Raw genomic sequence first — 15,265 nt, 5'->3', positions numbered from 1 at the left:
ATCCGATGCCAGTCTGCCGTGGGCCTGAAGTCTGGAACAGAACTGAGGGACTTTGTGGTTGGCTCGAGATGCAAAGAGATCTACCAAGGGGGTGCCCCACACCTGGAAGATCTGGCGCACTACTCGGGAGTTGAGCGACCACTCGTGAGGTTGCATAATCCTGCTCAATCTGTCGGCCAGACTGTTGTTTACGCCTGCCAGATATGTGGCTTGGAGCCACATGCTGATGGCTTCCTGACACAGGGGGCGAGATCCGGTGCCCCCCTGCTTGTTGATGTAATACATGGCAACCTGGTTGTCTGTCTGAATTTGGATAATTTGATGGGACAGCCGATCTCTGAAAGCCTTCAGAGCGTTCCAGACCGCACGTAACTCCAGGAGATTGATCTGCAGATCGCGTTCCTGGAGGGACCAGCTTCCCTGGGTGTGAAGCCCATCGACATGAGCTCCCCACCCCAGAAGAGACGCATCCGTAGTCAGCACTTTTTGTGGCTGAGGAATTTGGAAAGGGCGTCCCAGAGTCAAATTGGACCAAATCGTCCACCAATACAGGGATTTGAGAAAACTCGTGGACAGGTGGATCACGTCTTCTAGATCCCCAGCAGCTTGAAACCACTGGGAAGCTAGGGTCCATTGAGCAGACCGCATGTGAAGGCGGGCCATGGGAGTCACATGAACTGTGGAGGCCATGTGGCCCAGCAATCTCAACATCTGCCGAGCTGTGATCTGCTGGGACGCTCGCACCCGAGAGACGAGGGACAACAAGTTGTTGGCTCTCGTCTCTGGAAGATAGGCACGAGCCGTCTGAGAATCCAGCAGAGCTCCTATGAATTCGAGTCTTTGCACTGGGAGAAGGTGGGATTTTGGATAATTTATCACAAACCCCAGTAGCTCCAGGAGGCGAATAGTCATCTGCATGGACTGTAGAGCTCCTGCCTCGGATGTGTTCTTCACCAGCCAATAGTCGAGATAGGGGAACACGTGTACTCCCAGCCTGCGAAGCGCCGCTGCTACTACAGCCAGGCACTTCGTGAACACTCTGGGCGCAGAGGCGAGCCCGAAGGGTAGCACACAGTACTGGAAGTGACGTGTGCCCAGCTGAAATCGCCTGTGAACTGGCAGTGTCAGGATGTGCGTGTAGGCGTCCTTCAAGTCCAGAGAGCATAGCCAATCGTTTTCCTGAATCATGGGAAGAAGGGTGCCCAGGGAAAGCATCCTGAACTTTTCCTTGACCAGATATTTGTTCAGGGCCCTTAGGTCTAGGATGGGACGCATCCCCCCTGTTTTCTTTTCCACAAGGAAGTACTTGGAATAGAATCCCAGCCCTTCTTGCCCGGATGGCACGGGCTCGACCGCATTGGCGCTGAGAAGGGCGGAGAGTTCCTCTGCAAGTAGCTGCTTGTGCTGGAAGCTGTAGGATTGAGCTCCCGGTGGGCAATTTGGAGGTTTTGAGGCCAAATTGAGGATGTATCCTTGCCGGACAATTTGAAGAACCCAACTGTCGGAGGTTACAAGAGGCCACCTTTAGTGAAAAGCTTTCAACCTCCCCCCGACCGGCAGATCGCCCGGCACGGACACGTTGATGTCGGCTATGCTCTGCTGGAGCCAGTCAAAAGCTCGCTCCCTGCTTTTGCTGGGGAGCCGTGGGGCCTTGCTGAGGCGCACGCTGCTGACGAGAGCGAGCGCGCTGGGGCTTAGCCTGGGCCGCAGACTGTCGAGAAGGAGGATTGTACCTACGCTTACCAGAAGAGTAGGGAAACAGTCTTCCTTCCCCCATAAAAACGTCTACCTGATGAGGTAGATGCTGAAGGCTGCCGGCGGGAGAAATTGTCGAAAGCGGTATCCCGCTGGTGGAGCTGCTCTACCACCTGTTTGACTTTCTCCCCAAAAATGTTGTCCGCTCGGCAAGGGGAGTCCGCAATCCGCTGCTGGATCCTATTCTCCAGGTCGGAGGCACGCAGCCATGAGAGTCTGCGCATCACCACACCTTGAGCAGCGGCCCTGGACACAACATCAAAGGTATCATATACCCCTCTGGCCAGGAATTTTCTGCACGCCTTCAGCTGCCTGACCACCTCCTGAAATGGCTTGGCTTGCTCAGGAGGGAGCTTGTCCACCAAGCCCGCCAACTGCCGCACATTGTTCCGCATATGGATGCTCGTGTAGAGCTGGTAGGACTGAATCTTGGCCACGAGCATAGAAGAATGGTAGGCCTTCCTCACAAAGGAGTCTAAGGTTCTAGAGTCCTTGCCCGGGGGCGCCGAAGCATGCTCCCTAGAACTCTTAGCCTTCTTTAGGGCCAGATCAACCACACCAGAGTCCTGAGGCAACTGAGTGCGCATCAGCTCTGGGTCCCCATGGATCCGGTACTGGGACTCGATCTTCTTGGGAATGTGGGGATTAGTTAAAGGCTTGGTACAGTTCGCCAGCAATGTCTTTTTTAGGACATGATGCATGGGTACTGTGGACGCTTCCTTAGGTGGAGAAGGATAGTCCAAGAGCTCAAACATTTCAGCTCTGGGCTCATCCTCCTCGACCACCGGGAAGGGGATGGCCGTAGACATCTCCCGGACAAAGGCCGCAAAAGACAGACTCTCGGGAGGAGAAAGCTGCCTTTCAGGGGAGGGAGTGGGATCAGAAGGAAGGCCATCAGACTCCTCGTCAGAGAAATATCTGATGTCCTCCTCCTCCTCCCACGAGGCCTCACCATCGGTATCAGACACAAGTTCATGAACCTGTGTCTGAAGCCGTGCCCGACTCGACTCCGTGGAAACATGGCCACGGTGGGAGCGTCGAGAGGTAGACTCCCTCGCCAGCACCGGCGAATCTCCCTCCGCCGACGTCGTCGGGGAGCCTTCCTGGGAGGCGGCCGCAGTCGGTACCGATGTCGGAGACCTCACCCCGGGCAAGGGGCCAGCCGGCGCCTCACTCGACGGTACCGGTGGCGCAAGCACCCCCGGTACCGGAGGGGAAGGGCGCAACAGCTCTCCCAGGATCTCCGGGAGAACGGCCCGGAGACTCTCGTGCAGAGCGGCTGTGGAGAAAGACATGGAAGCCGATGCAGGCGTCGAGGTCAGAGTCTGTTCCGGGCGTGGAGGCTGTTCCGGGCTGTCCAAGGTGGAGCGCATCGACACCTCCTGAACAGAGGGTGAGCAGTCTTCCCGGTGCCGAAGCCTACTGGGTGCCGACTCCCTCGGCGACCCAGAGCTCTCGGTACCGATGCGGGAAGGTGACCAGTGTCGATGCTTCTTTGATTTTTTCAAACGAAGCATGTCACCGGAGCTTCCCGGTACCGACGAGGAGGACGCAGAATCCAGCCGCAGAATCCAGCCGTCTCTTCCTCGGGGCCGAGGCCGAAGAAGGTCGGTCTCGGGGGGGGGGGGGGGGGGGGGGGGCTGTACCGCAGGAGCCCTCAGGGTAGGAGGAGACCCACCCGAAGGCTCACCGCCACCAGCAGGGGAATGGACAGCCCTCACCTGCACTCCAGTCGAAGCACCACCGTCCGAAGACATCAGCAACAGCGGAGGTCCCGGTACCACTGACGCAGCCTTCCGATGTCTCGGCACCGACGATGCAGAGGGTCAATACCTCGATGCCGTCGATGCCGAAGGTCTTGATGCTGTCGACTACGATGCACTCGATGTCTCCGGTGCTGTTTTCGACGAAGAGCCCGAGAACAACACGTTCCACTGGGCCAATCTCGCTACCTGAGTCCTCTTCTGTAAAAGAGCACAAAGACTGCAGGCCTGCGGGCGGTGCCCAGCCCCCAGACACTGAAGACACGACGCGTGCCTATCAGTGAGCGAGATTACCCGGGCGCACTGGGTGCACTTCTTGAAGCCGCTGGGAGACTTCGATGACATGGGCGGAAAAATCACGCCGGCGAAATCAAAATTTGCGATGGTGACGAAGGGCACCAAAAATAAGGGAGAGAGAAAAACCCGTACCGAGGCCACAAAAAAGGCCTACCCCGAAAGCGAAAGGAAACTTACGTAGGGGGAAACAAACTAGACACACGGGAAGGGACAAAGACCGAGGTCTTTTTTTTTTTTTTTGCGAAATCGCAAAGACGCGCGAGGGTCAACTTGAGGGGCGCGAAACGGCGGCAAAACACAACCGTCCCAAGCGCGGACAAAAGAAGACTGATGAACACGAGCCGGTTCGGGCGGGAAGACGGCCGTGCATGTGCGGTGCGCATGGGCGCGCGAGGACTAGCAAAGGCCTTTGCTAGTGAAGTTTCCGATTGGAGGGGCTGCCGTGGACGTCACCCATCAGTGAGAACAAGCAGCCTGCTTGTCCTCGGAGAATACTGGAAATGCTGTGTCCCCAGACTGAATCGCAGATACTGTCTGTGAGCTGGCAGTATCAGGATGTGGGTATAAGCATCCTTTAAATCCAGGGAGCATAACCAATCGTCTTTCTGAATCATGGGGAGAAGGGGGCCCAAGGAAAGCAACCTGAACTTTTCTCGGACCAGATATTTGTTCAGGCCTCTCAGGTCTAGGATGGGACGCATCCCCCCTGTTTTCTTTTCCACAAGGAAGTACCTGGAATAGAATCCCAGCCCTTCTTGCCTTGGTGGTACGGGCTCGACCGCACTGGCGCTGAGAAGGGCGGAGAGTTCCTCTGCAAGTACCTGCCTGTGGTGGGAGCTGAAGGACTGAGCTCCCGGCGGGCAATATGGCGGAGTGGAGGTCAAATTGAGGGCGTACCCGCACCGCACTCTTTGGAGAACCCACTGGTTGGAGGTTATAAGAGGCTACCTTTGGTGAAAAAATTTCAACCTCCCCCCGACCGGTAGATCGTCCGGCACGGGCACTTGTATGGCGGCTATGCTCCCTTGGATCCAGTCAAAAGCCCGTCCCCTGCTTTTGCTGGGGAGTCGCAGGGGCCTGCTTGGTCGCACGCTGTTGACGCGAACGAGCACGCTGGGACTGAGCCTGGGAAGGCTGTCGGGAAGGAGGATTGTACCTATGCTTGGTATAAGTGTAAGAAGCAGTCTTCTTTCCCCTGAAAAATCGACTACCTGAAGAGGTAGGTGCTGAAGGCACCCGGTGGGAGAGGTTGTCGAGGGCGGTTTCCCGCTGGTGAAGCTGTTCGACCAACTGCTCGAATTTCTCACAAAAATATTATCCCCCCGGCAAGGGACATCCACCAGCCGCTGCTGGGTCCGGTTGTCCAGGTCAGAGGTGCGCAGCCATGAGAGTCTGCGCATTACTATACCTTGGGCAGCGGCTCTGGATGCAACATCACAAGTGTCATAAATACCCCTGGACAGGAATTTGCGACACGCCTTCAGCTGCCTGACCACCTCCTGAAAAGGCCTGGCCTGCTCCGGCAGGAGCTTGTCAACCAGGTCCGCCAGTTGCCGCACATTATTCCGCATGTGAATGCTCGTGTAGAGCTGGTAAGACTGGATCTTGGTCACAAGCATGGAGGAATGATAGGCCTTTCTCCCAAAATAGTCCAGAGTGCGAGACTCACGCCCCAGGGGCCCCGAGGCGGTATCCCTCGAACTCTTGGCTCTCTTGAGAGCAGAATCCACGACCGCGGAGTCGTGTAGCAACTGAGTCCTCATCAACTCCGGGTCAGTGTGGACTCTATACTGGGCCTCCGCTTTCTTTGGGATGGTGGGATTAGATAAAGGCTTCAGCCAGTTCCGAAGCAATGTCTCCTTCAGGACACTGTGCAACGGTACCGTGGAAGACTCTCTAGGTGGTGATGGATAGTCGAGGACCTCGAACATCTCAGCCTTCGGCTCATCCACCGTAACCACAGGAAAGGGAATGCTCACAGACATATCCCTAACAAAGGAGGCAAAGGAAAGGCTCTCAGGTGGCGAGAGCTTCCTTTCCGGTGAAGGAGTGGAGTCAGAGGGAAGACTACAGGACTCCTCGGTCGAGAAATACCTGGGGTCCTTGATGATGGCGTCGAGAGGTGTATTCCCGCGCCGGCGGAGATGAAGCTCCCTCCATCGACGTCGATTCCACCTGAGTGGCGGCCGAGACCGATGCCGCAAGCGGTACCGATGTTGACGACCGCATCACAGGGCCAGAGCCAGCCGGTTCTTCCGTCAACGGTGCCGAGGGCGTAAGCACCCCCGGCACCAGGAGAGACTGGTGCAGCAGCCCTTCCAGGATACCTGGAAGAATGGCTCAGAGGCGCTCGTCCAGAGTCTCTGTCGGGAAAGGCTGAGGGGTCGGTGCTTGAATCTGCACGAGCCAGGAGACGGTACTGGACTGCCTGATGACCGACGCATCGACACCTCTTGGATGGAGGGGGAGCGGTCCTCCCGGTGTCAACGCTTCTTGGGTGCCGAATCCCTCAACGCCCCGGAGCTCCCGGTACCGTGTGAAGGGGGCGACCGATGACGATGCTTCGTAGCCAACTTCTTTCGATGCACATCATCGGCGCTCTGCGGTACCGACGAGGACGTGGAGTCCACACGCCTCCTCGGGGTCGGGTCCAAAAGGGGTCGGTCCCGATGGCCCTGCACAGCAGGAACTGCCGAAGCAGGTGGAGGCCCACTTGGCTGTTCACTGCTCCCAGCGAAAGATGGTCGTTGGGCCGGTGATACCTGTACTCCTGAGGTCGATGCCATGTCCGGAGCCGAAGTCGACACCGCCGGTAACGATGCTGCCGATGTCGATGCCGAAGGGCCAGCACAAGCTCCAAAAATCCGATCTCGTTGAGCTTGCCTCTCTACCTGTGTCCGCTTCTTCAATCTGAGACACAAGTCACACGCTTTGGGATTATGCACAGGCCCGAGGCACTGAAGGCATCAAGTGTGGGTGTCGGAAAGCGAAATCTGCCGGCCGCACCGACCACACTTCTTGAAGCCGCTGGGTATCCTCGATGTCATCGACGGAAAAATTGCGGTGGCGAGGTCAAAATCGTCGATGGTGGCGGGAAAAAAGGGCCACCAAGAGGAAAAATGCGAACGCGCGGGTAAGAGGCTGCGATGGCGGCGAAAAGAAATAAACATGCTAAAAACTAAGAAAAGTAGGAGACTTTTGGTTTTTTTTTTAAAGAGAGAAGAAGAAGAGAAAAAAGGCGCGGACGGCGCCACAAAACAAAGAAAAAGTGGACAAGGCTGCTAAACCGGTTTCCGAGGCTGACAACGGAGAGGGACGCAATGCAGTCTCTATCCAAGCACGGAAAACGAGAAATTAAGCAGGAGCGGTCGCGCACGGGCAGGAAGATGGCCGCGCATGCGTGGTGGGCGTGCCCCACGCGCGGGACCTCCCACGAGACTTTTTTCCGGTTGGAGGGGGTTGCCGTGGACGTCACCCAGTCATGAGAACAAGCAGCCTGCTTGTCCTCGGAGAAAGTACATTACAGTCCACAAAAAGGAGGAGAATCCAAAAGGAAATATAACAAAAGAATCGAGGGCATAAATATCTAAATGCAGGTTTCACTCAGGTAGTTCTCGAGGTTCAGGAGATTTCAACTTCTTAGCTTCCAAAAATTCCATCAACTGATCCAGACCAAAGAAAGTATATTTGTTTGAGGTAAATGACACAATACATTTACAGGGAAAATGCAACATAAACATGGAAACTACTTGGTGCCTCATCAAAAGAAATTTCTTTCTCCTTTCTTTTGTTGCTTTTGTTAAATCTGGAAAGATCAAAACTTTCTGACCCAGAAACTGTTTTTGTCTGTGACAGAAATAAGATTTCAATACATGCTTCCTGTCCTGTGCAAAAACAAACAGAGTCTCTCGAGACACCACTTCTGAATCTGATTTTTCAAGAAATGCTGTTAAATCCAAACTGTCTTGGGAAATTTCTTCCAGTTCGAAATTTGGAGGTGTACCAGAGGATTGTGACTGAACTTTAGGTGCCTTAAGTTTTGAAGAAACATAATAAGACTTAGAAATTGGAGGGAAAGGCTTCTTTTGGTATCAGGATATCCTCCAAATAAATCCGTCAAGAGCAGACTGCAAGAAAAAAATTGGATATTTATGAAAAAGTAATAAACCTAAGTTCAGATACCTCACCGTGTTCTCCAGATTCTCAACATGTCTACTTGTAATAATCTTGTCTTTTAACAAAGCAGTATTTAATTTCTGGGTCTCAATACTCTCATGGTCCAGTTTTTAAACTGAGGATTTAATAGTCGACAGTGAGGTTTAATTTTTTACCACTACAGAACTAAACACTGTCACAGCTTTTGTTAAAGAGGTAATTGCAGAATGCAAGAAAGATAAGCCTTCTCAACCCAAATCCAAAGTCACTGTTTTTGGTCTTATCAGCGGGGAAGGAACCTTCAGTGCCTCCAAAACAGATTCCTGTAATAATTCATGAGGTAACCTCTTAGCTGCAGCTAAAAGGCTCTGATCCTGCTGTTCTGAACCAGCTCTCTCCTGCGAAGTTGTCCCCAGAGTATTATCAAACCATGGGTTCTCCTCTCCAGGAAAAGCGCTGTCTTGCAACACTGTTTGCTGCAACCCTCATGCGATCGAATGCTCCAACGCAGGGGGAGGAGGTGCCTGCTGCTGGTCCAGGCTCAAGGTGGTATCAGTGTCTCTCATGGCTGCTGCTTCAGGCAGCTCAGCAAGAGAAACCAGTGATTTTGTGAACGCGAAGGCTTCAGCGATGGAAGTTTGCCGGTAAGAAGTAGCCTACTGAGACTCAGAGGGAAACTCTCGCAGCTTATCCTTTTGTTTCTTCCCCATTACACAAACAGGGAATCACGGAGCTGCTCCTAAGCATGTCCTCCCCTCAAGCAGCCATCTTGGATTATCTATAATAGAACATTTTAATATTTGGCATAATAGTGTCCTTGTTATAGGCCCTAAAGGAACTGACTAGGTTAGAAACTCATTGAGTGGGAGGCAACAAAGAGCGGCTCTTTGCTCTGAGAATAAAGTGTATTACCAGTGCTCTGCCTCAGGGATCAGTCCTTGGATCAGTTCTTTCTTAACATTTTTGTAAGCAAACTTGCAAAATGGCTGTTGGGTATGGTGTGTCACCTTATGGATGATAACAAAATCTACAACAGGAGAGACATTCTGGAAAATGTGGCTAACATGAGGAGGGATCTAGCAAAACTTGAAGAATGGTCTAGAACAAGGGTGTCCAACCTCAGTCCTTAAGGGCCACAACCCAGCTGGGTTTTTAAGATTTGCCCAATGAATATGCATGAGATCTATCTGCATGTACTGTCTCCACTATATGCAAATAGGTGTTATGCATATTCATTGTGGAAACTCTGAAAACTTGACTGGGCTAAAGCTGATGCTGTACACCCCTGGTCTAAAATTTTGCAGCTAAGATTTAATGTTAAGAAATGCAGGATCACGTATTTAGGTTGCAGAAACCAAAGCAATAAGTACAGTATGGGGTTAAGTACTCTATGCACAAAGGGGCCCTTTTACTAAGTACATAAGTAATGCCATACTGGGAAAAGACCAAGGGTCCATCGAGCCCAGCATCCTGTCCACGACAGCGGCCAATCCAGGCCAAGGGCACCTGGTAAGCTTCCCAACGTACAAACATTCTATACATGTTATTCCTGGAATTGTGGATTTTTCCCAAGTCCATTTAGTAGCGGTTTATGGACTTGTCCTTTAGGAAACCGTCCAACCCCTTTTTAAACTCTGCTAAGCTAACCGCAGATTACTAAGCACTGGTAAGCCCACCGCGGACTTACCACATGGCAATCTGGAACTACCATCGGCTCAACGTGTGCGTTGGCAACAGTATCACCCCCAGTGTGTGCCATTTCTGGCACTAGAGAAAGTAGGTCATTATTTTTTACCACAGTAGTTACCCGGTGTTAATCGCTGCCTGATTACGCCAGTTTAGAATGGGATCCCTTAACCCACGTCAGTGGCTATGTGCAAATGCAATCTTACTGCATGGCAATTTCTTTTTTTCAGCCTTTTTACCTGTTGCAGTAAAAGGGGCCTCTGCGTGTGGCAAAACAGCCGCTGCCGCTAGCACAGGGCCACTTTTACAGCAGCTTAGTAAAAGGGCCCCTAAAGAAGAGCAAGACCTGACAGAGATCATATCTAATGATTGTACAATAGCCAAACAGATAGAAAAGGCAAAAGGAAAAGCCAGAAGGATGCACAGGGAGAAGAACTGCAAGCAGGAAAAAGGAGGTGATGGTGCCTCTGAATAAGTCTTTGGTAAGACCTCTTTTGGAGTACTGTGTGCAAATCTGGAAAATGCACCTTCAAAAAAAAAATACAAGAATGGAGTTGGACCAGAATGTGGCTACCAAAATAGTCAGTGGTCTTCATCATAAATTATATATGCACAAAGATCTCAATATGTATATTTTGAAAGGGTGTTAGAAGGGATAACAGATGTTTAAAAACTTTTGTGGCATAAATGCACAAGAGTATGATGTGTTCCTTTTCAAGATATTTCACATCTTTATTTCTAACGATTATGCTGTACTCCATACTTTGAAGAATGATGTAATATGTTTGAACGATGTAATTTGTTTCTTATATAAGCTGAAACTTGAAACTTAGGGCCTTTTTTATCAAGCTGCACTTATGCTGACAAAGCCCAATCACTCTGAATGGGCACCGTCAGCACTGCCGCACAACTTGATAAAAGAGATCCTTAGTTACAAAATACACTAACAAAGAATATAAGAAAACCAAAATAAAATACGCTATGTTTCCGTATTCAAGTGAGTCTCAGCAGATTACTCCGTAACAGACAATTATTGCATCTAAAGAAAACCACAATAATGTGGAGCGTAACAACTGTTGAAACTGCACAGCCACATGGAAAACTGTTGAACTATGACAAAAAAAATTTAAAAAGAAAAGGATACATTACCTTTTTGGTCAAAGAATCGTCTGAATCTGATGACATTCTAGTGGATACATGGAAAATAGCTTCCACAGTAGAGGTAGCATAATAGGGTGCAGTTTGCCCTGTGCTGCCATTACGCTGAAGACCTCCCAAAAATCCACAGTGCGTAGAAAGATCAACCTTATTCATGGAAAAGAAAACAAAATAACCCCCAAACTCTTAACTATAATTTTCACAAATATCAGATCAAAGATTATCGCCTAATAATACTAAAAACAATGTTTATTTCTGGCAACGCAAAGACTTATTGTTTCATTTTTAAAAATGATTACTGCAAATGAGTAGCTTATTTACTATACTGTGGTAATGTGTTAATACATATTATTTAATACAAGCTCACAGGGGGTCTTTTACTAAAGCTTAGCTCGAGTTATCTGTAGCAGGGCCCATAGGAATAAAATGGGCCCTGCAGCAGATAACTGAAGCTAAGCTTTAGTAAAATACTCCCATGATTCTCAATGGGGCCTATTTACTAAGCACAACTTGCATTAACCAATGTTAAAATATAGGTTACATTTTAACAGGCCCAAACATTCTAAAAACAGGACGCTGTGATTTAGAAAAACACATTCGTTTTGGAAAGAACAGTCATTTAAAAATATGTTTAAGGGGAAATTTTCAGTAGTCCGTATTTTCTTGTAACCAGTTTTCAAATGGAAAAATGCAAATGTTTCCTTCACAAAACTGCCTTTTCTGCCACATAATTTCATCTCTTATTTCCTGAGACATAGGTGTAGAAACCTAAAAGAAAGAGTATTGTGTACTAACACAACTTAACCACTCCCTAACCCCAAAACCCCTATTTTTAAAAAACCTGGCTAAAAGTATATGCTTTTATTTATTTATTTACATTTGTTTAATGCCTTACCTGCCTAAGGGGCCCTTTTAATAAAGCTTAGCACATGCTTACAGGATTAGCGTGTGCTAAACTTTAGTAAAAGGACTCCTAAGATGCCTTAATGAGATAAAAATAATACACTCAAATCAATAAAATACAATTTAATCAACAGTGCATATAATACAAATAAAATTAATGAAGTTATAATAGTCAAACAACTGAAATGAGAACATTTGGGCAAATATATAGGTCATAAAGGCCATACAAAACTGAACATGTATAGCTTTATAGACTACTCTATAGAATCACTGCAGCACAAATCAATCATCACAGCATAGTTTAAGAAAATTTGCATTTATTCTTTTAGAATATGTTATTGTAGCACAAATCAATCATCAAGCCATAGATTAAGAAAGTTTACATTTATTTATTTATAAAATTGTTTCCACAGTTTTTTTCCACATGGTACATGCCAGTACTATGTAATGGCACATTTTCTGCCACCTGCAAAAATTGCCCCACAGCCCCTTAAAAGTGTTGCCTCACAGTAGCTGAATTTACTGCCTTAGCATCTGCCTCAGGAACAGCACAATCTTCCATTTAACTGGTTTAGCGGCTCATGCAGAAACCTTTGGGTAGAAACTGCATTCTACTGCTAGAAAATACTGTGTCATGCTATAATCATTGAGCATGCAAATTACTGCCTCATTACAATCGTGAAAGTAATCTGCAGTTCATTGCTAAATGTCACCTTTCCAACCAGTGGCTGAGCTGTGATTGGCTCAGGCACTGACAGGAAAGTGACATAAAAAAAACCCTCACAAGGCTGAAGGCAAGCATGCTGTGAAATTTCGGATCAGTGCCCTACCCATTCCCCACCCAATTACCTGAGAAATATCCCCCAACTCAATATCATTGAAGACCATTGAGGAAGAATGGTGAGCCCTGTCCAGCATGCATTTGCTTGTTAGCAGGCCCCCCATTTCCCCCAATGCAGAAGCCAGCCACCCCCCGCAGGAGCAGGAAACCCGACCAGACCCTCCCTAGCAACACGGGGACTGGTGTTGTGGCGGACCTCCAGTTTCCCCAACCCCCCTGACACAGGTTCAGGATCTCCAGCCCCCTAACCCCCCCTAGTATCCCCTCAAATGGAGCCCTGGTGGCCCAGTGGGCTGCGAGTCAATTCCGCACCCCAATCTATGGTCTAGTGGCCCTTCCCCACCCTCTACCTTCCTTGGTGTGAAGCCCCACCCAGCACATCCCAGGATGCACTTGGCAGGGCTAAAAGCCGCCATTTTTGAGGCAGCGTCGATGGAAGAGGATGAGGCCACCTCCCTCCTTCAATGAAGGTAGGGGGTGGGGAAGAGGGCTGCTAAACCACCAGGTCGGGAGGGTTGACTCGCGTATTTGAGGGGATGCTAGGAGGGGGGTTCGAGAGGGGGGGCTGGAGACCCACCATATCTCCAGTCTCCCAAACTTGTGTCGTGGGGAGTTGGGGGACTGGGTTGACTGGTCCACCAGGAATCTATTCGAGGGGATGTTGGGGGGGGGGGGGGTTGGGGGCTGGAGACTCACTGGATCTCCAGCCCCCCAGAACTTGTGGCGGAGGGGGTCGGGAGGATTGGAGGTCCACTGGACCTCCAACCCCCCTGTCGCTTGGCTCGGGCTTGGGGTACTTGGGGTCTAGCCCCTGTGTTTGACATGTCTGGGCTTTTGACAGACCAGACTTGTCAAACAAGCACGGGAGGATTGTGCCTGAGCAAATGCTCAGGCATAATCCTCCCACACTTTACCCTATGATCAGAGATAATAGTGTACTTAAATTTGCATACTATTATCTCTGATCATAGAGGCAGTAAAGCCCCATGCTGTTCGCGCTATTTTTAGAGAGCTGTTTGGAACAGCATGGGGCTTTCGATCATCTGCCCATGAGTGTTTTAAGCAAAGACGAAATTCTCTTGAAGACTATTTTGGGTTTGTAGCCTTAAGAACATAAGAACTGCCATACTGGGACAGACCGAAGGTCCCTCAAGCCCAGCATCCTGTTTCTAACAGTGGCCAATCCAGGTTACAAGTACCTGGCAAGATCTCAAAACAGTACAATACATTTTAGATTGCTTATCCTAGAAATAAGCAGTGGATTTACCCCAAGTCCATTTTAACAATGGCTTATGGACTTTTCTTTTATGAAGTTATCCAAACCTTTTTTAACCCGCTAAGGATAACTGCTTTTACCACATTCTTTGGCAATGAATTCCAGAGTTTAATTACACACTGAGTGAAGAAATATTTTCTCTGATTTGTTTTAAATTTACTACTTTGTAGCTTCACTGCGTGCCCCCTAGTCCTAGTGTTTTTGGAAAAAGTAAAAAAAAAAGTGATTCACGTCTACCCGTTCCACTCCACTCATTATTTTATAGACCTGTAGCATATCTCCCCTCATTCAACTTTTCTCCAAGCTGAAGAGCCCTAGCCACTTTAGCCTTTCCTCATAGAGAAATCGTCCCATCCCCTTTACCATTTTTGTTGCCCTTTTCCGTACCTTTTCTAATTCCACTATATCATTTTTGAGATGCAGTGACCAGAATTGCAGACAATATTCAAGGTTTGGTTGCACCATGGAGCGATACAAAAGCATTATAACATCCTCATTTTTGTTTTCCATTCATTTCCTAATAATACCTAACATTCTATTTGCTTTCTTAGCCAGCATTGCACACTGAGGAGAGAGTTTCAACAATGACACCTAGATTCTTTTCCTGGTCGGTGACTCCTAACGTGGAACTTTGCATCAAGTAACTATAGTTCTGGTTCCTCTTTCCCACATGCATCACTTTGCACTTGCTCAAATTAAACGTAGTCAGCCATTTAGATGCCCATTCTCCCAGTGTCGGAAGGTCCACCTGTAATTTTTAACAATCCTCTTGTGATTTAACAACTTTGAATAACTTTGTGTCATCAGCAAATTTAATTACCTCACTAGTTATTTCCATCTCTAGACATTTATAAATATGCTAAAAAGCAGTGATCCTAGTACAGATCCCTGCGGAACCCCACTATCTACCCGTCTCCATTGAGAATACTGACCATTTAACCCTACTCTCTGTTTTCTATCTTTTAATCAGTTTTAAATACACAATAGAACACTACATCCTATCCCTTGACTTTCCAATTTCCTCTGGAGTCTTTCATGAGATACTTTGTCAAATGTCTTTTTGTTTGAAGGATTCAGTCAGGATTTTGAGGTGTTATTTCAGTCTCTTGGGTCAGAGCCAGTGGTGTGCTAGAGCCGGTTTGCAGTGTCACATTTTCTGAAAATCTGCGAGCCGGTTATTGCGCCAGATCAGATGAGGCAAGAGCAATCCTCTGTCTTACGCTCCTGACAAAGAGCAGGCGCAACCAGTAAGTGCAGTAAGTATGGCAGGCCCAAGCTGGCAGCCTGCTTCTTTCAGTGATGCTGCCACGCAACCGCTTTGAGGTAAAAGAGATGCAGGGTAGCAAGAACAAAAAGGGGGCTGTCGCAGGAGCTAAGGGCGGGCAGGTGGGGACCGGGAGATGTTGCTGGAACTGCTCACCCTCAGCTCCT

At 49.1% G+C, this 15,265-nt stretch overlaps 1 protein-coding gene across 1 annotated transcript in view; it reads right to left on the bottom strand.

The window, feature by feature from the left end:
• RALGAPA2 (Ral GTPase activating protein catalytic alpha subunit 2) overlaps positions 1–15,265 on the bottom strand; it is an 898,249-nt gene that overhangs the window by 345,246 nt on the left and 537,738 nt on the right. Inside the window, 1 exon segment of the mRNA XM_030196220.1 lies at positions 10,806–10,961. Coding sequence (XP_030052080.1) covers positions 10,806–10,961 — 156 coding nt within the window.

The sequence above is a fragment of the Microcaecilia unicolor genome, chromosome 3, assembly GCF_901765095.1.
Source record: "Microcaecilia unicolor chromosome 3, aMicUni1.1, whole genome shotgun sequence".
NCBI lineage: Eukaryota > Metazoa > Chordata > Amphibia > Gymnophiona > Siphonopidae > Microcaecilia > Microcaecilia unicolor.
Note: the sequence above shows the minus strand (reverse complement) of the source record. Positions and strands in the feature narration are given on the sequence as shown.